Consider the following 23,935-nt stretch of genomic DNA (forward strand, 5'->3'; position numbering starts at 1 on the left):
GGGGGGGGGGGGAGCCAGATGAGGGATTAACTGAGGCTGTGGTAATGGAGCTGCAGAGTGGGCACCGTGCCATGTGGTGGTGTTGATGCTGGGCGGAGGATATGAAGACCTGCCATTCACTCTTTGCAGGATTAGGGCTGTAAGTGCAGTGGGTCAGTGTGGCTAATGGAGCTCATATGTTAGGGACACAGGGCCTTGTAGTGAGAGTGATGGGGGGGGTGTGTGGGTGTAGTGAGGAAGGATGTAGAGGGAGGGGTTTAGAGGGCCAGAGTTCATATGGGCTTCAGGGAATTAGATTAAACAAAGAGCAGTTTAATTTCTCGTCTTTCACACAGCGATCTGCTTATCTGACTCAAACAGCCGCTATCGCATTGTGTGTGTGTGTGTGTGTGTGTGTGTGTGTGTGTGTGTGTGTGTGTGTGTGTGTGTGTGTGTGTGTGTGTGACAAAAGACATTACACAATGGTTATTACTCAAACTTGGTTGATTAGTTGAACCTCAAAGTGTATAATCAATGTATCATTTAAAGTTGTTTCTTTGAATGAAATGTGGCCCAAAACTCTCAATCTCAAACGTTTATACTGGATTTCTTTGATTTCAATGTTAGTAGGGCAACAGGTGTACTGCACTAACTGCAATTTATGAATTCTTCTTGTTTTCCAGGGAGCGAAGCCGGGACAGAGATCGCCACAAGTCCCGCAACAAAGACAGCCGCTCAGAAAAGTCTGTAACGATAAACTCGCCGCCCGCTGAGCCACTGCTGGGCGACTCGTCTGTCCGGGGGGGGGAGCAGGTCCAGGTAGGGCTGAGCACCACTGCACCGTCACACACCTTTACACTCACCATTTAGGAACCAAGTTGCTTTAGATAGGATGCCTCTGCTAGTGATTTACAAGGGATTTAGAGGAAAGGCGATTGGAAGTTGGAAGCATAATTCTGTTCATCAGTCTGGGCTGTTACGGGCCATCTGCTAGTAGAGGGCAAAAGCCAGAATGACCGGTCCACTTTTGGAAAACTGTGGACTTCCAGGAAATCTATCCCGGATGAAAAAGGATACGGATGCACAGTTGCTTCTTTACTCATCACACTTTAATTGCGTCCTCTTTTGTTAGTGGCAAACTGTTTATTTTCCTGCTTGGTGGGGGCCCGTTATGGTGGCCCCTGCCAAAATGGACCGGACCAAGAAATAACAGCAGCTAAGCTGTTTCTGACTGTCAGTCAAATTTAAAGTCTACCCTCAGAAAGCATGCTGACTCTGATGCTCTACAAATGGATTATGTGATGGATTATTTGATAATGGAGAAATATATGGTAGGACATTTCCTATTAAAACATTTTACTTAACTCTAGTATTTTGTTCACATTTTGCACCCAGTGGTTCTGTTTGTCTAAAAAGACAAATATAAAAATGCGTGATTGAGTGAGAGAGTGAGTTTCTTGTTGTGTTTCTGTGCGTCTGTGTGCCTCACTACTGTATCCAGGTCAGATTGACCCGAACATCTTAAGAAGGAGGTAAATGTGTAGGGCATTTTAGTACTTTACAGAATAATCTAAGGCCATGAGGTTTCAGGTAGGCTGCATCGTCAGGATGGGTCGTTTGGCCATTTGTGCAAACGCGTTTGTTTATTTTGCCAAAATGGAGTCTGTTGAATCATTTTATTTTTATATAACCGCTCTGGGATTTTGTTACTTGGAGTCAGATAAAAGGCAAACTGAAGGCATGTTGATCAGATAGCACTGTGTTAGCTGAGCAGGTTGGCATGTCGAGACGTGAACTTCCTGGTAGCACTCGAGGGATACAAGAGTTCTTGGCCAAAACAGCCGTGGTGAAATAAAATGAGTAATTGCCAATTTGTAGTGGTATTGTTCGGGTAAACCTTATCTATCTGTGTTTTGACGAGTTGTGCAAAGTACTAGTCTTTTCTTCCCAAATATCAGCTGAATAGCGAAATAAGAGAGTTCAAAATAAAGTTTTTCTAGAGCTATCAAAATAAGACACAGTATTTCTTACATCAGTAAATCAATATAAATGAGGATAATATTAAATCCATGTTGAGGTCCATTCAGCTTTATTTGTTGACCAAGGTTATAAATCAATACATTGTTTCCTGCTTGTGTGAAATGTTATAAATGGAAACAGCATTTGAGTAATGTTGTGGTGAGCTGCAGGGTTATTTCTGAGTCAGGGGTTTGGTCTAATTGCTGGGGTCTGCAACTGTAAACACTTGTAGGTGCTTATTGCATGGTGATACTACAGGTGCTCAACGCCGTCTGTGCTAGTTCCCATGTTTATTGCCTCGGTTTACAGCCCTGTGCAGATGCTGTCAGACAAACGAGAGGAGGAGAGCTTCATGGCATTTTGATGAGCAGTCATGTAAAACAGTTTAAATGTTTGCCTTGCTTTGTGCATTGAAAGCAGGACTTCTAACACTTGCTGCTGGCAGGAGTTAAATGCATAATAATAAAAGCGATTTTAGCACACTTGGCTAACCCGAGAATGACCCAAAACAACTTCAAGTCAAGTGTTGGGCTTAACCAGCTAAAGGGAAAACATGCACCCAGACTTTCCCCATCCTTCACTGACCTACTTGGCGTTCACTTTCCCTTGTGGCAACCCTCGTTAGCATCGCCTGTGTATGTGTGACTGTTTTTTTGTGTTTAATTTGAACACATGACAGGATTTGCCACAGAGCACAGCCCTCTTCAGTATTTAGCTGTTCATGTCTTATTCATGCCGTGGCCTGCAGTGGTGCCTCTGACAGGGCGGGGGTGTTGGCTTTAGTTTTAGTAATCAGGCCCACCAATTCTACTGAGAGAGGCTCAGCACAAATCCCCGTGTGTCTGCGTGTGTGCTAAGGCCTCGCGTACGCTCTCCGTCTGTGAATATTTTCTGTGTGAGTCCCAGAGTCTAACTGTGCAGCGCTCATTACTCCTCTGCAGGGACTTAATCAGAGCGCTGGCTGACAGAGCAGCACATCGCTCCGGGCAGGGATGTCCTCACAATCCGGCAAAAAAAAAAAGTTTCTCATGACTGTGATGTGTCTGTGATGCTTCACCACAGGAAATGATAAAAGACGAGCGCTCGTGTTACATGGGAAATGTGTCGAAAAACACGAACAGAGATTTCGAGATTAACACCAAACCGAATACATGTTTAGAGACGGCTGTCGAGGGATGGTGTTTGTATGTGTACTTTTTTATCAAATCACATTCATAGAAATTGCTCAGGATCTTGGGAAATGATATTTATTCTCTTGCCTCATGTCTGTACACTGCTTATGAAGCTGGAGCCAACAATTTAGCTAAGCCTGAAGGACTGAAATCAGGGGGAAACAAATAACAGAGTCCAGCTGCAGGCACCTCTTTAAGCTATTTATCTTTGTTTAATCTGTAAAATAAAAAAAGGGCTTCATTTTACAGGGGGCTATTTGCAACACTTAGATACGGCCAGTTATCAAGGAGCCAGCAGAGATTCGAAGAAGCTACATGACTTTTACACCTAATTATTTTAAATAAAGCTAGCTGTTCCCTTCCGTTTCCTGTCTTTATGCTAAGCTAGGCTCCATCTCCAACCCTCAGCAAGAAAGCAGATGAGGGTATCTCTTAGTGTTGAAGACTTTTTAACTTGGCTATAAACTACAAAGCTTTTTGGGGCCAACTTTGTACTTGAAATGGGATTTCAACACTGCTTGTAAATTCAGCTGATCATACTGTTCTTCGATTGCTTGATATATTTGAACAGAACCCTTCTAGCAGGTTGCTACAATTTCAGGAGGGAGGCCAAAGCTCCAGGTTGTCTGTGTGAATGTGAGAAATACTCTTTAATTGCTCCTTCGGCAGGAACACCTTCAGGTTGGAACCAGTGCTGTCAGTTAATGTCTCTGGCATGTCCATGTCTACTGTATTTTGCTAGCTGGGTGATGGTAAAGACCAATGGAGACGAATATAGCCTGTACTGAGGTATGGAACTTCTATAAGTGAACAGACAATGGCAATAATTGGCTGAATGTACCCTGCTGTTATTGTTGTATGGAACTGAATAGTGAGAGGTGTAGTGGAGTAGCTCAGGTCAATGTAGCATGGCATGTCGAACAGGGGGAATGTGATATGTTTAAACCATGAAGCATTCTTTGAGAATTAGCGCCTTCATATACCAACAAGTGGAGCGAAAGTAGAGCCAGGTTTATTTTTAGATATTCATACGCACTTTGAAGATGGAAGAGGCCTGCTGCCTGAGAAGTAAATACTGAAATCTCAAAATGAAGTAACATGGACCTGGTTCGTCTGGTGCCAAACCGTTGTAGCTTATTTCCAAATGTAAGACTTTTAAAGAGGACATATTGTGCTCATTTTCAGGTTCATATGTATTTTGTGTCTCTACTCAACATGTCTCCATGCTGTAATGTTCAAAAAGCTCGTTATTTTTCTCATACTACCTTTCCAATCCTCTTCCACGTCCTCCCTCGGCTCCCCTCACTCACACCTTTTTAAACCTCCCATTGTTTCACCTTGCTCGTCCTCCCTTCAGCTCAATTCATTAAACCCAATTAAAGCTGCTTTGTACTCTCAGCTGCTAGCGCTCTCAAGCCGGATCCTCTGTATGGTAGCAGTAGCACTCATGGCAGACCCCAGCACTGGTAGTTTGGCCCATATCTCCACAGCCATGTCTTGGAAGGCGCTGAGCTCTCGTGTTTAGCACCTCTTCCCTGGGGTGAGTGTGTTCGTGTGTGTGTGTGTGTGTGTGTGTGTGTGTGTGTGTGTGTGTGTGTGTGTGTGTGTGTGTGTGTGTGTGTGTGCGCTTGTTGGGAGATGCGTGCCACTTGTAACCCTTCCCAAGCTTTTATTCCTTTATTAGTGACTCGTGCATATTAGCAAGACATGCAACAAACTGCCGTACACGGTGGACGTTCATGACTTTAACCCTTAGGCCTTTTGGAGGAGATTGACAGCACTCAGTGATTCACTTGTGATTAACTGTTGCTTTTAGACTCTAGGTTAGGTCAGCACAATCAAAGAATATTTCAACTGGTTTCTGGATATACTAAAGTATAGTATTTGAAGGCATTTTACTATTTAAAGCTGTGACAATCCTCGTCACTGTTCACTAAATATGCGCTTCGTTTTTGAACATCTTCAACTGCTGTGATTACTGCTAGCACAGCCAAGAACATGCTAGCACTAGCCACTCACAATATATCTCACATAAGGAAAAGCTCTCAGTGCTAACTGCCCTGAGCTAACCTCTCTGTAGCATGTTAGCTTTGTTGCTAATAGGAAAATATGTTCACTCAGTTAATTCAAACACAGACATATTTCGAGCCTCTGGTAACCATTCCTCTTTGGAAACTGACAGACAAGGTTACATGATAGATTGCTATTGGCCCAAAGCATGGACATGCTACTCTATTAGAAATTGATGAATTTACCCCAATTTTGATGAGTTTTAAATCCTGATTTAAGGGTCTTACATATTGTTTTCTCATTGTAAACAAATCCCATGAAAAGACCTAAGTCAACAATGTCTATCTCTCAATATCTTCAAACATTTATATATTTAAGATAGATAGATACTTTTCAGAAACAACTAGGCACCATTGTTTTAAGCATGCATTTATTGCATTGGTTTGGGGATAGTTTAAGCTGTGGATTAATCCACATGTGGAGCTCTTGGGATTATTAATGAGAGCAGAACGGTGGTGTGTCGGATTGAATTGAAAATAAACAGTGTGTGTGTTCATGGTAATGAAAGAAATGGAACCCAGAGCAACAGTCTGGGTCACTGATGTGTTTTTGGACCACAAGAGAGAAGATAATCAGACCCAGGTTGTTGTGTTCGACTTCTGATCAGTCGGTTGGATGAACAGGTTTTGTCTTACCTTTTTCCGATCAGACACACACACACACACACACACACACACACACACACACACACACACACACACACACTCTGAGATGGATCGGGGGAAGGAAAGCAGCACAGAGACGATGTTTGAGAGAGCGGGATTGAGCTAAAGTTTAGCGCTTGAAGATTTCAGGATGCAGTCGCCAACGGTGATGGATGCAGAGGAGGAGGAAGTGTTGCGGGTGCTCGAGGTTTGCCAGACTATAGAGGAGTTTAGGGAAGTGATTGTCAGCACCATAGAAGAAGACTCTAATAACTCTCCTCCAGTAGCCAGCTCGGGAACAGGGACTAAACCAAGCCAGGTAAAACTGACAGTTATTTACATAAACAAGTTTAATGAAATGGCTTTTTCTTTAGGCAAAATGCAGGCATGCACAAACACGTTAGCTTTACAAGACGTCGATAGCTTCAACGCTTCTTAATTATTATATGATGGCTTTTTTTTGCACATCTATTAATTGTGTTTAGAGCCTTTATTTCTGGAAAGTTGCATATTAAGATTTGGCTGCTCTGTTTTTATTAATATTATACTATTTGTAGAATTAGATTCTATCGGTGGGTGTTTCTGTCATCCAGACATTTCTAATAACACATATTTGTTGCCATTAAGCCTTTCAATAAAATGTATAATAATGATGATAAAGAAATGTTTGCTTGCCACACACAAAATCAGACACCAAGGGATGTAGTCGTTTCTGACTTTTTATCCCAGATGAATACCACCATGAATTCACTGTTTCTGAGACATGGTGCCAGTGTAAGTGGTCAGGGTTAAGAACACAGCGATACGTGTAGTTGTCTTTAGCTGCGTTTCTTTCATTTGATTTGAACTTAGAAGACGATGCATCTTGTAACACCACAAATCAGGCATTGACTTTTTGACAAATTCCCTATTATTTTCTCCCAATCTTTCCTCCATGGATGTTGTTAGAGTAATGGTTTGTTGATTATGTCACATGTTAATTGCATTAAAATCATTGGTGATACATTGATTATTAATAACGTCAATTTGAGCTGTAGAATCTGAAAAAAATAGACATATTGTTGATACAAATAATCCTTAGTTGCAGCCGTAGTGGAGATACTTCAGACACATAGAATAACTCCTAAGGTTAAGATCTGATTACCAGCTTTCAAAAAGAGTTCAAACACTTCAATTAAAAGCCACACATTTTTCAATCAAGTGTAATCTACAAGGTCAGCCCAGGTTTCTGCATCAGTGTTTTGCTCAATTCGAAGTTCTCTTTTCCCCTCGTGGTTACCTGGCCTTTCTGTGAATAACCCACTCTAACCACACTGCAGTCCCCCTCTTCACAAAGTGCTCTTCAGCTGTCAGTCTGCCATTGTCTCACTGTCACTCCTCTATCCTGAGAATTAGTCAAGCAAACTTTTTTAAAGTGCTTCCCCTCCTTGCCCTGACAAGTTCTTGGCAGCTTTGCACACTGCCCACTGTTTGAACAAAGGTGGCTTTAAATGGCTGTGAAGAGCTCTTTGGGAATGCATGTTGCTATATTTTACACACACACACACACACACACACACACACACACACACACACACACACACACACACACACACACACACACACACACACACACACACACACACACACACACACACACACACACACACACACACACCTTGCCTCCCAGGAGTGAGTAGAGTGCACTTGTTCCTGCGCTTTGTTTGCAGCCCACTTACGGCTGAACAACAGAAAAACAGGCTTTTAGTGGATATTTGATTTACTCCAGGAGACAATAGCTGTTGTTTATACTTTGCTGGAGAAAGAATGCAGGAAATACTCGGCTGAAAGCTTTGTGAAAGCATGCTGGCTGACATGGCATGCTATACATACCTGCTCAGAGTTTATTTGAAGTTGAAGTGTAGGTATTGCTGTTCATTTGACGCTCTTCAGGTCAGATTGTGCAAAGTATTCCAGTTTCTCTGGTTTTAAATGTTATTGGAGTCATCCAGAGTCGAATATTGTAAGCAAAAGTGGTATTTCTTAGTTTTTTGGCCAAAAACAGCTAGAACTGTCATGTAATGTATCATTTAAAACACCACGAAGGCCTTTTGAGCCAAGGCCAACTCCAATAGGAAATCCCCACAAACCATCATGTAACTCGATATGATCCAAGCAAGCGAGTGTTCGGTTCAGATGGCGTGCTGGATGTGTTTAAAGCTCAGCAGCTTCTGTATCATATTGCAGTACTTTACAGCCTGGCCAACATTTCATCAAAGAAATACTTTGATGGCACATTCCTCCTCTTATCAAACCGCTCTCGCTGCAACTCTTTTGAATGATGTCCTATCTCTGCTCGGATGCAGAAGGTGATTTTCTCAACAGTCGCTGCACATGTTGCTGTTATGGATGTCTTAGAGCTAGAAAACAGCTCTTGTTGGACCTAGTATTATATCTTGGCTTCATTTTCTCCTTTAGTGAGTTTTAAAGGTGCTGGTAGACATTTATTTTTACTTTTTACAGGCCAGGCTAACTTGTTCCCCTCTGCCATCAGTCTTTATCCTAAGCTAATTGCTCCAGGTTTCACCTTGATATTACATACAGCTGATATAGACACATAAGTGGTATTCATCTTCTTATCTAACTCTTGACAAAATCACAAATAAATGTGTTTTCTAACATTTCAGAAAATAGCTGTAAAGGGATATTTTTAGCCAGGCTTGAGTAAACAACGAAAGCTTCTACGATGCTAATACGCAACCCATTTGTGTATCCTGAAATAAGTAACACATGGAGAAGATACCACTAACTTTAAATCTCCAACATAGAAGATGTACTGTCTTCAACCCCTCATTATTATTAGAGTAGTTTCATCTGTGTTCCCATTTCTCCAGCCCTTCTCTTCTCTCGTGGAGTGGTATGTGAGAACACGTCATATCGGATGTTTCCATTATTTAGTCTCCACCGGAACGCCTCAGCTCCTCCCAGAGTGAGGAATCGCTTGTAAAACCTTCTCCGATGAATAAATCACAGCAGACGTAGAACAAGAGCAGACCTGACAGGTGTTTAGTTGAAGCGAGTAAATGTAGTAGTGAGCGAAGGGTTTCACAGGCTGGTGTGTGTGTGTGCAGTAATCCTCTCTGGCCCTTGAATTTACACCACCCCCCCCCCTGGATCAATCCCTCTCTTTAATTGGCTGTCTTGTTATCGAACATGTTTCGTGCTCTCGCCCTTCTCCTCTTTGTTCCCTCTGCCTTCACTGCTCCTCTCTGTTTCACCCTCTTTCCTGTAATGAATCGTGCTGCTGGTACTGGACCAGATCAGCCTGTAGTTGTTGGTTAATCCCGTGAGGAAATGTGGGTCACTAATACCTATTTTTAGCCTTGCAGGCGAAGCGAAAGCCCAGGTGGAGTAGTAGTAAAGTTCACAACAACTAAAAACATTGTCCTATATTCCCTTCTCATTTAGTCAGGTATGATTGGGTGAAAAAGGATTGGGCGACTATTTGGATGTTTGTTTAATAATTTTTGATTTATTTGCTGCTTGGATTGATTCAGGCATTGTAAGTTTAATTGCATAGCACCTCTCAACAACACAATTCAAAGTGCTTAGAATGCAACACAAAAAGACTTCAAAGGACTATTTTTGACATTTTTGGATACATGCTAATTTGCCCTTCTAGCTTTGAAAATGCCTCCAGTTATCACTCAATAAGACCCTGAGCAAGTCTTTGCTGTGTGAAAACGGTGACTCCTCGAAGAGTCCTTGAGCAGTGAGTGATTCAGACGTCTGAAACAAGCGGTGACTGTTGATGAGTGTCGGCATGAGAAGCTGTGACTCATGTCTCCCCTGGGTGCTGTGCAGGTGTACACTGTGGTCAGAGAGACCCTCTCTATATACAGCTAATGCCTATTGATTTCCTTCTCTCTCTCTCTCTCACTCTTACTCACTCACACACACACACACACACACACACACACACACACACACACACACACACACACACACACACACACACACACACACACACACACACACACACACACACACACACACACACACACTGGTCTTCATTAGCTAGACTGGAGTCAAACACGATTAAGACTTGAGAATCTGTCAAAGTGAACTGCACTCAGCACCATGTGGATCAGTTGTGTCATTATTACTCATGCAGAAAAACACGTTTTAATTAATGGTAAACACTACACATTAACAGGGTTAGCATTCGCTCTTATTAATAGATTACTCAAGTGGGGATTTCTGGCTCAGAGTTTGAAAAAATTGCATTTTTAAGGTATATATTTTTAAATACCTAACTAATACATATCTACATGAAGCTTCCCCAGTTGAATACTAACATTTACATCATTTTTAAAATGAATTATAAGTGTCTAAAAGGCAAAAAAAGGCATTATTTACTGCTTTTGGTAAAATTAGGAGAATTCTTAAGACCCAAATAAACAGAAGTTTTTCCTTGTACGATGTGAGGGTCTAAGGATAGAGGGTGTTGTTTTTCTCATACTGATATTCTGAACAATCTGTGCTGTTGTATTTGCTGTAAAGTGTCTTTACTGTAGGCTATTTTTATTATATGTACAGCACTTTGGCTCGACCAAAAATCGTTTATAAATGTGCTATATAAATAAAACTTGATTTGATTTGATAAAGTTAGTAAAGAAAAACAGCTTAATGTGCATTTTGGACGTTTTCTTTCCTCTAGTGCGGAAGAAAGTTATACAATAGCCCCAATTGCGTGTTACAATGCCTGTGGTGTCATACCTAACAATCAGGAAACATGTATTTAAAGGATGTCAGACGTCTCACCCATGCTGCCGCGTACCTGCAGGCGGGCTGGTTAACCTTCTGCTGATTTATGAATCTCTCTATGACCCAGGCTTGTGGCTCGCCTTTGGCCGACCACTTGTCTCTGCTAATATACAAAGAAAATAATGAGGTTGTGCTTACTCTTCTTCTCTGTAGGGGATAATTGCTTCTTGTGAGTAAAAGGCTTGTTGCATTAGTCTCTGTGGAGAGGCCTCTTCAGTCCGCTCGCTCATTATTAACAAAGTGGCTTTCACTGTTCTCTTTCTAAAGCAATCTCCAATCCAATTGACTGGACTGATGTTTACATTATTTACGTGTGTTTGAGTTGCATTTTTGTTGTACTGTATTCTATCAGATATATTTATGACCTCCAATTCTCAAGTTCAATACACAGACATTATGAAGTTGACCCAATGTTACTTTTGATTAATAGTTTGCAACTTGTTTGTCGCAGTTTGAAGGAATACTGATTTCTTATTCTTCATTTGATCCTTTATTTGACATTGGTTAGTTCAAGTTAGATTATATGACCCCACCCCACAACAAATAGACCTGTGACACCAGTACTGTTTGTAATACAGCCATATCTCTTAAATGCGTACTTAAGGTTCATTTACTTGCATGAAGGAATGAGATGCAGACATTCAGCACTCCCAAATGTCAGGCGGCGTATCAACATCTTCCCTCTTTGACCTTTTGAACCCGAGCCATGCATTCCACCGTCTGGTTTACAGCTCACGTGACGGGACACACCTGATGTTTCACTTTTTTTTCTACAGCATTGCAGACAGTCAGATGATTATTTACAACCGCATTGTCATGTCAAAGGTCAGATGAGACTGAGATCGGTTTCAGGGGCTGCACCTCAGACCGACAAGTCATCGTGAAGGATAGTGCTTTCAGGAACAGCAAATGTTTGGATGTTTGAGGCTCATCATTTTTGTTTTTCAGCCTAAAATAATGGCACAATTAAGGTGTTTCTCTTCTTTGCCTTTGCAGTATTAATATCCTTGGTGTAAATTCAGTTGTCAGTATACTTTGAAGTATATTTCCAGTAAAAACAACCTGAGCATTCTGCCTGGTCCTCCATTGTTCCCCTTTATCTGCTGTTTTAACCCCTGAGGCCAGTTGGCTACTCTCTGTCCCAATGCACCACCCTCCCATCCCCCTCAGTCTGAACTCACTATCATTTCCCCTCTCTGCTAATACCGGCTGAATGGAGTGGTGCGGTCATGATGTGGCCGACACATAAGTCAGCCTCTCAAGGACTCCCTCAAAGAAATCAACCATTGTATTTCGGATAATGCAAAAAATAAGATATTTGGCAAACACACGTTTATGATACTCGTCTAAAGCTAACGTAAGGCTATCAGCCAACTGCATCGTGGTCACGTGACTTTACGGCATCTTTGCTAAGCTAAAGGTGGCTATCTTTCAATGACGTTAAGTCGTCTCATTTCGCTACACGTTACCAACCGCTGTTTTTGTGAGACAAATAAGGTTCAGTGGGGTATTTACTATTTACAAGATGTATTTTATATCGTAGAGCAAAACATGAAAATCTCTTGTGTTAACCACAGAGCTGCAGGCGTTTAGAAGGAAACATGTGACCTGAAAACCTGAAGTGGTCAAACTCATTCCTACACACATTTGACTCCAGTGGTAATACATTTCGGTTACAGTGTCTCTGGTTCATTATCAGTCCCTTGTTCCCTTGCAGCGGCTCACATAGCCTCGTTAGCTGTTGTTATGACTGCAGTGTAAAGAGTTGTTATCTTTCTTGTTCTCGCGCCTCTGCTGACCTTCACTATCTGCGGATGCAGTCAGACCCAGACGTCAGAGTAAAGCTCAGTTGGCAGCTCGCTCTGTTTACTTTTCCCACTTCCTATCTATTCCTTTCTTTCTCACGTGCTTGGAAATAACCTCCCATGTCTTTTTTGTTGAGCTGACGTCAGAAGTAAAAAAAAACAATCCACTACACGAGCCCCAGGTATTGTAACATGTTTCCCCTTCTAATTCACTCGAGTGAGAAAAAAGCTCAGATAGGAGCTTTAATATTTTCTATCATCTGATGCTGTCTCTCACATTTCCCCTGGAGCAGAGTAGCTGTACTGGGCCCACTCTGCCATTGTGGTTTTGTTATTGTGCATTTGCTAGACCTGCTGAAGTCACTGGGTGCATCTGAATCCCCTTCAATGTTCCTTTCAATGAAGACACATCTGTGAATCGAGGAAAACACCTCGATGATTGGTTTTTATGCTGCTGTTGCGAATGGATCAGCACATGATAAACAGAATGTGAAATATTAGTGTGCATGATCCCACACATGCATTAAAACCATGTATTCACTATACTGTACAAACATCAGTTCAACTGGTTTGTTAATGGACTTTACTGCTCACTCATGAGACAACGCTTTTTACAATTATGTGCACCTTTTCATGTGTTCAAGTTACAATTAGAATGCCTCACAATCTGTAGAAAATAATGTATTTGCCTAAATAATCGATTTAAGTTATGTAAATATCCCTGAATCATAGTGGCCTTTACCTTCTGAAGTGAATAAAAAATGATGATGGAAAGGGACTATATTATTATGAAAAAAAAAAAAAAAAGTCCTTTTTTGGCCTAACCTCATTATTTTAAGCTAGTAAATGTGAGGCATGATTAAAAAAAACTAAAAAGTTATTTCATTTATTTCCAGGATGACAACTGGGGCGAGACCACCACGGCGGTCACGGGCACCTCGGAGCACAGCCTGTCCCAGGAGGACATTGTGCGGATCACCAAGGACCTGGAGGACAGCGTGGGGCTGGACTGCCGGCGGTACTTCACCCTGACGCTGGCCGTGGTCATGGGCCTGCTGGTGTTCCTGACGCCCGTGGCCTTCCTGGTGCTGCCCCACCTGCTGTGGCCGGAGAAGCTGCAGAGCTGCGGCACGGCCTGCGAGGGCCTCTTCATCTCCGTGGCCTTCAAGCTGCTCATCCTGCTGCTGGCCGTCTGGGCGCTCTTCTTCAGGTCGCCAAGGGCCGGCCTCCCGCGGGTCTTTGTGTTCCGCGCGCTGCTCGCCGTGCTGGTGCTGCTCTTTGTGATGTCATACTGGCTGTTTTATGGAGTCAGGATACTGGACACACAGGTGAGGGGAGAGAAGGAAACGCAGGCATCAATAATAATCTCTGTCATTGCTTGTAAGTAAGCAGAATCACAATATTGTTTTTATCCCAGGGGAGATAAGGTTGTGTTACAGTTGCTTCATTTTAAAATAAAATAATAAATTATTATATAAGAATGTACATAAGATGTTTAAGTTAGAAATGCTGAAAAAATAGATACACATAAGAAATGTAAGGGACATGTCCGATAAAAGATCAAATAAAATGCAAAACATTTTTAAACGATCAACATAAAGCTAATTAAAAATGTGCAATACTTTTTTTACTCACACAGAACCAAGTATTTCCCATAGCTGTATGCACACATATTAACTTTTAATGCCTTTAGAAGATCAACAAACAACCAAAAGAGATATTTGGTTTCCCAGTGCTGTGTTTTATGTTTGAGTCATCATTTAAACTCCCTGTTGGTCCCTCATTCAGAATGCATCTACATATTCATATGCTCTACATCTTGTCTTACATGTGTATGATCTCATTTAATATCCCGGCAGGAGTACTTTGTGTATGGGAACATGTTTAAATGTAGTCTGAAAGAGGTACATTATTGTTTTCAGGACGACAACTACCAGGGCATCGTGCAGTACGCGGTGTCTCTGGTGGACGCTCTGCTCTTCATCCACTACCTGGCCATCGTGCTGCTGGAGCTGCGGCAGCTGCAGCCGTGCTTCTCCGTCTGCGTCATGCGCTCCACCGACGGGGAGAAGAGGCACTACAACCTGGGCCAGCTGAGGTGAGGAGCTCACAGGGGCCGGTGTCCTCTGAGAGGAATCACACCTGCTCAGGGATTTGTGTTGTCAGAGTTATTCATTATCCAAAGGCTAGATCACTGCCTGAGAGACAGCTGGGTCTTATAGCACACGTAACACTACATTTCATAGGAACTATTTACAGAGGCGGATTCATACTTCTGGTGCTACAGTTTAGTCAGTGTCATAGTTTTTACTCTTTGACTTTTGAATTTTTGTCTTATGATTATGACTTCTTTTTTATTTGAACTATTTGTCTGCTAGATTTAACTTTTGTCTCATATTTTGGATATTTTTGTGTGGCTTTTGTACTATTATTTTGACTTTGGTCTCATTATCGCAACTATTTGTTTAATAGGATTACATTTTTGTCTCAGTGTAAAACTGTATCAGACATACAGGTGCAAATCTTACATTTGTAACTGTTACTAACGACTGTAGACTAGTATAATACTCACACAGGCATTCATGTATTCTGGAAGCATTGAGAGCAAGATGGCAGAATACCCAGATGACCTCTGTGCATGTGGAGATTACAGACAGAAGTAGTAAGAGGACAGAAGGTAAAGAGAACTAAACTCATGTGAGCGACAGGGGGAATGACGAGGAGAACGTGGGGGGATGAAAGAGAGGGAAAGGAGGACATGGGGGCGAGATGAAGGCAGAAGGAAAGATGGAAACTGGGACACCAAGCGAGAGAGGAGGGAAGGAAAACACTAGTTACACACTCTGAAGTAAAAGAGTAGAAAGGGATATAAAATGTCAGAAATGGGAGAAAAATGCAAACACAAGAAGGCGTGCAGACAAAGTGGCTGAGAGGAATCCGTGCCAGGAGAAAAAGGAGAGGGTGGGGGGGACTGCAGACGGAGGGCGGAGTACAGAGGAAAGACCCAGGAGACGGAGGCAGCGAGAGACAGGAGAGAGAACGCTGGATTCATTATTAATAGGAGGGCAGTGTCAAAGAAACCAATGTGGGAATGAAAGAAAGGAGAGGTGTGTGTTTAGGAGAGAACAGCTCTGACTAGACCCACCAGGCTTTTATGACCTTACTGTCAGAAAGAACCGGAAGATCTCATGTTTGGAATCAATATGCAGCACCGAGTGTCCAACACACGCCTGCTGAACGACAACTACTAAAACATGATGGATTTATTGGTGGACTTCTTTATGACAGGATACTATCCCGTATCTACTCTTACATGTATGTGTTTTTTCCCCGTAGTGGACTGGTTAATAATTGATGTACCTTTGTTTATGTCAGGATGTCGGCTGGTAGCTAAAATCCATGTGTGCCTTTTTTTTTTTGACAATGCATTTTTCAGATAACCCAATATGAGTATCTAGTTCGAGAAGTAAAATGTCTTCTCAACACATAAAGCATCCTTTAATTTAAACATTATTAAGTTGACGATTGTAATTTAGAATTCACCCTAAAAGAGTATAATGTTAGAAGTTCATCTAGTATCACTTCTTTCTCTTTGGATTATTGATATTTCCAATCTATCATTTATAATTAATAATCAAATGTGCTTGCGCTGAACCTTTAACCTTTAGGCTGAATGCGTATTGATATCCAAGTTGACTTAGCATTAGCAGAAACAGGTCAGACGTGTGTGTGTGTGTGTGTGTGTGTGTGTGTGTGTGTGTGTGTGTGTGTGTGTGCGTGTGGTTGTGTGTGCGTGTGGTTGTGTGGTTGTGTGTGTGAAGGCCTGGTTGGTGCGTTAGCCTTGGGGCTGTTGTCCTTTGTAAGCTGTGCCATTCAGGGTGCTTGGCCGCAGCAGCAGGCAGTAAACTCAGGGCTAATGAGAGCTCCCATCTGGTCAGCCTGACACACATGCACGGACACGACCTAGCATAAACATGTGTGTTTGCATGCGTAATTGCATCATATACATGCAAATGAGTCACGAACAATGCATCATAGAGAGAAAGCCAGACGAGAGTGTGTATTTTCCTCCTCTACTTCACTGCCCACATTCCTGTTTCTCTGCCATTCATCTTTCCCTTATCATAAAGGGGACTCGGCCCCGGGGCCTTCAAGGCTTGTCTGTGTCTGCCTGGCCTTTGATGCCAATCTCCAGAGGAAGCCTTTTTTGTCCCCTTGTCAGACCAGAGGAGTCGAATATGAACACATTCCTTCCAGTCACAGAGGGTGGGGGTTAAACACTCACTGCTGGGGACTTCCCAGTTTACACTCCCTGACCGGTCACTCTTCACAAACATTACAGAGGGTGACTACCTGGAAAATCTCACTAAGTGCTCTGCAATTCTTGAATTCCATGTAAAACGCCAACATGGTTTTGTGTCATGTTTGCTCGGCTTAATAATTGATCGTAGTCCGAAAGCGGCAGGAACTCTGACTCAGCAGTTCTGCTCCAAACAATGGTCCTGTGTGTCTGCTTAATGGATCAGAGGGCTGCCCGGGTCTCTTGGGTTAAACATGGGAGATGTTATCAATCCTCGGAAGTGAGCGCGCCTCCAGTTTGCTGATATACCCTCTGTCAGGTTTTCCTATGGCTGACTTCAAGTCTAACACACACACAATTATTAAAAAGCTACACTTGTTGTTCCGAGGGAGGGAGTTTTGTGGTCAGGATTACTGAACAACTTCTGGCCTGGTTTTCATGAAACTTGTCGGGAGGTTAATGCGTGGGAAAATGAAAACTACACCATTGGCCTTGTAGCTTCTTGCTATTTAACTGACTTAAATGGAACATATTTTCGAAAGTACCTCTTCATGACCTCATGTAAATACACAAATCTAATCATGCACAATCTAAACGTTATCATGAGAAAAAGGGATTCCTTTCATCTTTAGAAAATGTGAAAAAGGGGACTTACTGGAGACTTTGCACTCCCATTTTAAAGCCATGAACAGACAGTCCCTATCCTCTCATCACTCGTTCATCTTTTGTCTGTAAACCAATCTGAGTATCTGTTCAGTAACTCTGTTAGCCTGTCATGATGCTTCTTACATGTGACTGTCAGCAGATAACAGTATAAATGAATTCCTGGGTGCCCTGTATGTCTCTGTGGTGTAATGTAATGTATTTCAGATATCTGCACTTAATCTAGAGTTTGTTCTGAGTGAGGTATGGACATTACAAGAGGTCAGAAAATATATGGACTGCTTTCATCGGTGGCTCAGAGGTCATACAGCATCCTCCTCTGGGGTAATAGGAAGCGCATGCTGCCCGAGTTGTTCATGTTCATGTTTATTGAGTTAGCCCTCCACGTGGCCTAAAGAATGACACAGGGTGCAGTGAGGGCTTACACACACACACACACACACACACACACACACACACACACACACACACACACACACACACACACACACACACACAGCCGGAGAAGAAAAGGGCCGTTTTGTGTTAAGCACTGCAGTCTTGTTTTGGGTCAGTTAACAGCTGTCAACATCTGCTGTCGTCCTGTTGGATAAATGCAGGTCAGTGAACTGAGCTCTGGGTTGTAGCAGCAACTAAATCCCTATACTGTGTACCCTGTGAAGTACTGCTATGTAACGAGGGGTTTCATATTTATATCTGCATTTGTTGGCTTTATTTCTATAGTTTAAGTCGATAAAAGTGAGCATTGTTGACTGGTTTTTAGCTTTACTTTGGAAGGCCAATACTAGCTGCCAGATTTCATTTCTAAATGCTACAACCTAAGTATTGGTATAACAGAGCACATGGCCACTGATCAATTTTCTATTCAATGACAATTAATACATTGGTGAATTTGCAATAAGATATTTATGCTAAATTGCACAGTTCAGAAAAGCTTTGCTGATGCTGTGGTTACTGCCAAGTCTATTGACTCAGAGCCTTACTGCCCTAATGTAGCTTCCAGGAAAAGTGAGGTTGTGTGTGATAAAAGACCTGATGATTTATGTCATGTGACATGTGGAAATGGGCTGCTTGTGTACAGTTGGTTTAGTAGTGCTGTGTTGTGAAGGACAAGCCCTGACATGATCCCCACTGTGAAGGATCAGCATGTGGCCACATCGACTCTGAATGCTACTGCTTTCTCCTCCGTAACATCGATATAAACAGGGAGAGCTAAAGACCAATGACATGTATAGGGCTGCAAGGAAATGCAGAAATCTGATTTGCTCTTTATAGCCAGGAGCTAGCTGTGGATGGAAGTAATGAAGTTGCAGTGAATTGTTGATTAAGCTCCCCTTTTTTCTCCATTGTTGGAAGACACACTGTTTTTATCCAGAACATTTCCCTAAAGCTCTTCCTCCTCCTCTTCCTCCTCCTCTTCCTCCTCCCCAGCATCCAGCGGGCGGCTCTGGCCATCTTGGAGCACTACTACTGCGACTTCCCCGTCCACAACCCGGCGCTGCTCTCCGCCTCCAAGTCCCGCGCTGCCAAGCACCTGGCCGGCCTCAAGGTCTACAACGTGGATGGTGAGTTCCCAGCAGCCCTTGCTGATGGTGAGTGGGACACTCTTTGATCTTTGTTATGTGTCTTTATCCGTGCTTTGGTTTCTCTCTGTGCTCCGGTGTGGTGGGGGTCTACTTTTTCTGCTAATGCTACACACATAGATGCTTGTGTCATCGTCATACTCTTTTTTGCTTATATAACTGCTGCAATCATTCACAGTCCCTGGGACAGGTGACCCGTCTAAAGCACATTTCAAGTCACTGCAGGATTTCAATACAGCGCTGGAATGTCTGCCTGGGAGGAAGGAAATAGATCTAAGATATAATTGTTGAAAATATTATAAATCATGGGTGATTTGTAGTGAATGGGCTGCAACATGCAATAAAGCCAGTGTGGTTATGTGATGTCCTCTCTCCTCTCTGTGAACCCTTCATAAAGCCTTAACAGACAAACTGAAGGCCTACCTGCTGGACAGTAAGTGAACACTGATGCTATCTGAAGCACCTCACTGCAGCCTCACTTTGTAACATCAACGCTCCTTCACTCATAGCTCTCCTCTCTGCATGCCACAGGTTGATTCGTCACAGCAGCTGTTGGAATGTAACACCAACCCTCTATATGAAATCATTGCTGTCCCTTAAGTGTGCTCAAGCGTCTTCACTGAAGTGCACTAACTGTTCTTTTTCCTTCCTCTGCCTCTTCTTAAATGTTAGTGGAGGACAGTTGCGGATAAACCCACGGTTACAATGCCATCTCATTTCTCTCTTGTGTCTCTTCCTCCTTCCTTCTCGCCCTGCAGCAGCTGCTCAGGGACGTTCTTCTCCTCTTTTTTTTACTTCCCACTCCGTCTTTCTTGTCGCAGCAGCAGTGTAATAAATAATACCAACTCGGGGACAGACAATCATCTTTCCATGATTAAACAGTGTTGAAGCCCTGAGCGCAAAGCGGCCATAACACTCAATTACACTGCTTCCAAATGTGCTCGGGTTGATTTTATGATGCCTGACAAGCCATTTGGTTTTCTCAGCTCCATAGTTGGAATTGGAAATGAATCCCTGCAGGATATATGGAAGCGTTTAAGTGCCTTCAACAAAGCAAATCAAACAAGTGAAATAACACACACCCACATTGTTAGATTTATGCTTTCACAACTAATCTGAAACAGCCATAAGTTATCTATTTTATTGGGTTCAATGTTGATTCATTCCACAGTCAAAATGAAATCAGACAGATGTTTTTTTAAATGATTAATATTGGCTATTGTATATGTTGTAGGCACAAATAACAATAACAAATCAAACGGAAAAGACTAACCATGTGTTTTCTTACTTCACAAGGGACTTTTACTCTACTTGAATGTAATGTTCAGTAGAAAGAAACAGGAAATGATGGCACGTTTTCTCATTTTTGCAAGATAAACGATTAAATAATGATCATAACAATGGCGATTATTTCACACCTCTCCATATCTTATTGTCTTTGGGAAATGAATTGTTCTTGTTGAGTAATTTAATCAAGCATACTTTTTTATTCTTATCTGATTTGCTGATTCAGGAGACAACGAGAAAGAATGAATATGTTACTTGTCGATTTGATAAATAGAGAATAATATGATGGGAACTGTGTGATCACACCACTAGAGATACTTCTCCTAGTGTATTTGTAGGCTATGATGAAATCAGCATTTCAAGTCTTCCGTGGTGCAACAGTTTCTCAAGTTACCTGCTCCTCACATGGTTTTCAACATTGTAAATCGTACCCATAAATCCCATCTAAGTGCAGTAACAGCGAGGGTGTAAAGACACACACACTCACACACACACACACACACACACACAAACACATTGAACCCAATAAAATAGATCCCCCCCCCGCCATGAATTATTCTGTTCACTCTCGATCCCCGTTAATAATTCAGCAGCCCTGCCTTCTTTAGCATCAGGCGGGGCTCATCAGCAGCCTCCTGTAATTCCGAACATGTAAACTTGTGAAGTTGCCCGATTCACTTCTTCTTTAATTGGCCTCCTGAAGGCTGCGCCGTAAAAGGGAATGTTTGCATATCAATATGTTGGTGTGCTTTTCAGGCTTTCCAATGATCACAGGACGATTAAAATTGACGACTTTGTGTGGCTACTCGCCTCAGCTCCTGGGGATTTTATATTGCCGGTGATAAAGGCAAATGGTCCGTGGTTTATGTGCATCCATAATCTACTGCTGCTCTAAAAGCATGTTGCACTTGATGTCATCACCCCCACATGTCTTTGTTCCTTTACCTGTGGGATATGCACACACTCGGTAAGCCCTCCTGTGCTCTCTGTGTGTCGGGACAGGTCCGGGGAACAACGCAGCAGCAGGCATGGCTCACTCTCAGTCCAGAGCCATGATCGCAGCCGCAGCCCGCCGCAGAGACACCAGCCACAACGAGCTGTACTACGAGGATGCGGAGCACGAGAGGCGCGTCCGCAAGCGCAAAGCACGGTAATAACATCGAGCATAAATGGAGGAATGCTGCAAGGAATCTAAAATGAAAAGCCAGAAAGCTCCTAAAAAATGCATTTCATTTGTTACACGAGTGTAACCAGAGGTGGGAAGTAGTGGAGTACAAATACTCATTGCGTGCCTATTGATTTGAACTCGACCCGTGTATCCATCATTTCCTGGTCTTCTCTAAAGTAGAGGGACCAATGAAAACGTTTGTCATGTTGCCGTTCTTCACTTCTGTTTGCTGTCTCCTCAGACTGGTGGTGGCGGTGGAGGAGGCGTTCACACACATCAAGCGCATGCAGGAGGAGGAGCAGAAGAAGACCCCGGTGGACGTGATGGACCCCCGGGAAGCGGCACAGGCCATCTTCCCCTCCATGGCCCGCGCCCTGCAGAAGTACCTGAGGACCACCAAGCAGCAGCACTGCCACAGCATGGAGAGCATCCAGCAGCACCTGGCCTTCTGCATCACCAACAACATGACGCCCAAGGTCACCCCTCTGACCTCAAGACATCACACTCACTTTAGCACAGGGGTGTCCAAACTACGGACCAGGAGTCAGATGCGGCCCGTTGTCCAATGGATTTAGCTAAATTATAACTATACAATAATATATATATAGTATACAATAAACCTCAGGTCGGGTGAGTGGCCCAGTCCTTTGTGTATTTTTCTGTATGCGGCCCTCAGTGAAAAAAGTTTGGACACCCCTGCTTTAGCATAAAAAAATGATCTTTTTTTAAATAGATTACCGTTGAATATAAAATAAAGTGTGTTTATGTCCCTTCCCCCCCCAGGCGTTCCTGGAGAGCTACCTGAGCGCGGGCCCCACCCTGCAGTACAGCCGGAGCCACTGGTTGGCCCGTCAGTGGACCCTGATCAGCGACGCCTCGGTCACCAGCGGCCTATCGGACGGCTGCGTCTTCCAGCTGAAGTGTGTGGACTTCAGCCTGGTCGTAACCACCAAGAAGATCCCGTACATCCAGATGTCGGAGGAGTACATCGACCCCAAGTCACACAAGTTTGTCCTGCGGCTACAGTCGGAAACCTCCGTGTAGCTCTCCAAACGCTCTCTTTTTTTATTCCTCACCCTGTCTCGGATGTTTTCACTTTGGGTTTGCAGTTTTTATTTTTGATATATTATATATGAATATATATTACACTCATGTTTGAATATATTGATCTTTATATGTTTGATTTGGACGAAATCAAAAGAGACGCCTCGGACACGGTTACACGTGTATCTGTGTGTGCACGTGTGTCATGTTGTGTCAACACAATCACTCCTTCCTTTGGCTGGAGAGAAAACCACTAACGACGTCGATTTTATGACTTGTATTTAAATATTTGAAACATGGAAACCCAAGACGAAGATGGTGCCTGTGTTGAATAATTTGTACCCTCTTTTGGATTTGGCGTGAAAACTTAAATCAGACTTTGTATCAAGTGCACATTTATGTTGGTTTCTAAATGAAAAAACAGAAAGGATGATCGCAGCCTGCTCAAAGAGGACGTCAGACTGTTTTCCTCATCACTACTCCTGAAGAGCTCCATACACTTGGGTGCTTATTCTCTGATCTTCTCCAGGTGCAGTGGTGCAACATGAGGGATATTTCCACTCCAGTTGGGAACAACACACACATGTTAAACAACGGGTGAACTCCCGATGATGCGGATCATGAGAGACGCTCATGGCCAAAAACATTTGCCCTGCCTCATCGGTTCACTAGCCTTCTCCGGACGCGATGGGAAGGGGAGGGCAGAGACAGGAATAACCATGTCACAAAAAAAAGTACTACTGAATACTCCCTGTTCGGGTTACTGAAGTTTAAATACTGTATATTCTCATATAAAAGGCCACATTTGATTATCCTTGACTGATCCCTGATATAAACACTGCAGCTCACAGTCAATCTAGTATAATAAGTATTTCCACTGAACTATATATCAGTCAGGTCATGTTGTTGACATACAATATTATTTTTATACTTTCGTACTCCTGCTCAATGTCAAACTACCGTCAACATTTCCTGACGTTTTTCACACTAAAAGCCCAGCTAAATGTGGTAAGCAAAGGTGTAACAAGTACAACTTTAAGGTACTTGTACTTTACTGACGTTATTTTTTTGTTTAGTGTGAAATATTGTACTTTCATTCTGATTTGCATTTAAATCATTTACATTTAAATTTAATTAATTTGACTATTTGTCGGGCAAATCAACTTTGGTTTATTGTGACGGAATTTCCAGTTTTTTCACAATTTTTAACCAAAGATGTAGTTTGCTTAATCCATAATGATTATAATCATAAATTCAAATTAATTGGATTATTAATAATGATAACAGTTTAAACAGTCACAGGAAACCTTTCTGTAATGCATTTGTATAGTTAAACTTACATACTTTTTAAAGGTAACATTTTCAAAACAGGACTTTGATTTTTCACTGTGTGGT

The 23,935-nt window shown here is 42.6% G+C and overlaps 1 protein-coding gene across 2 annotated transcripts in view; it reads left to right on the top strand.

Annotated features, from left to right (window-relative positions):
* LOC104961723 (vang-like protein 1) overlaps positions 1-22,631 on the top strand; it is a 38,696-nt gene extending 16,065 nt beyond the window's left edge. The window contains exons 3-9 of one of the 2 annotated variants that reach the window (XM_010790059.1): positions 663-798; positions 13,392-13,823; positions 14,418-14,593; positions 18,890-19,050; positions 21,331-21,478; positions 21,738-21,972; positions 22,280-22,631. In XM_010790059.1, the coding sequence (XP_010788361.1) occupies positions 663-798; positions 13,392-13,823; positions 14,418-14,593; positions 18,890-19,050; positions 21,331-21,478; positions 21,738-21,972; positions 22,280-22,540 (1,549 nt within the window). In that variant the 3' untranslated portion in view covers positions 22,541-22,631. The remainder of the gene's footprint in view (positions 1-662; positions 799-13,391; positions 13,824-14,417; positions 14,594-18,889; positions 19,051-21,330; positions 21,479-21,737; positions 21,973-22,279) is intronic. The other variant, XM_010790067.1, reaches the window with a different exon arrangement.
* Positions 22,632-23,935: the final 1,304 nt, after the last annotated feature.

The sequence above is a fragment of the Notothenia coriiceps genome, unplaced genomic scaffold, assembly GCF_000735185.1.
Source record: "Notothenia coriiceps isolate Sejong01 unplaced genomic scaffold, NC01 NC01_scaffold00001466, whole genome shotgun sequence".
Taxonomy (NCBI): domain Eukaryota; kingdom Metazoa; phylum Chordata; class Actinopteri; order Perciformes; family Nototheniidae; genus Notothenia; species Notothenia coriiceps.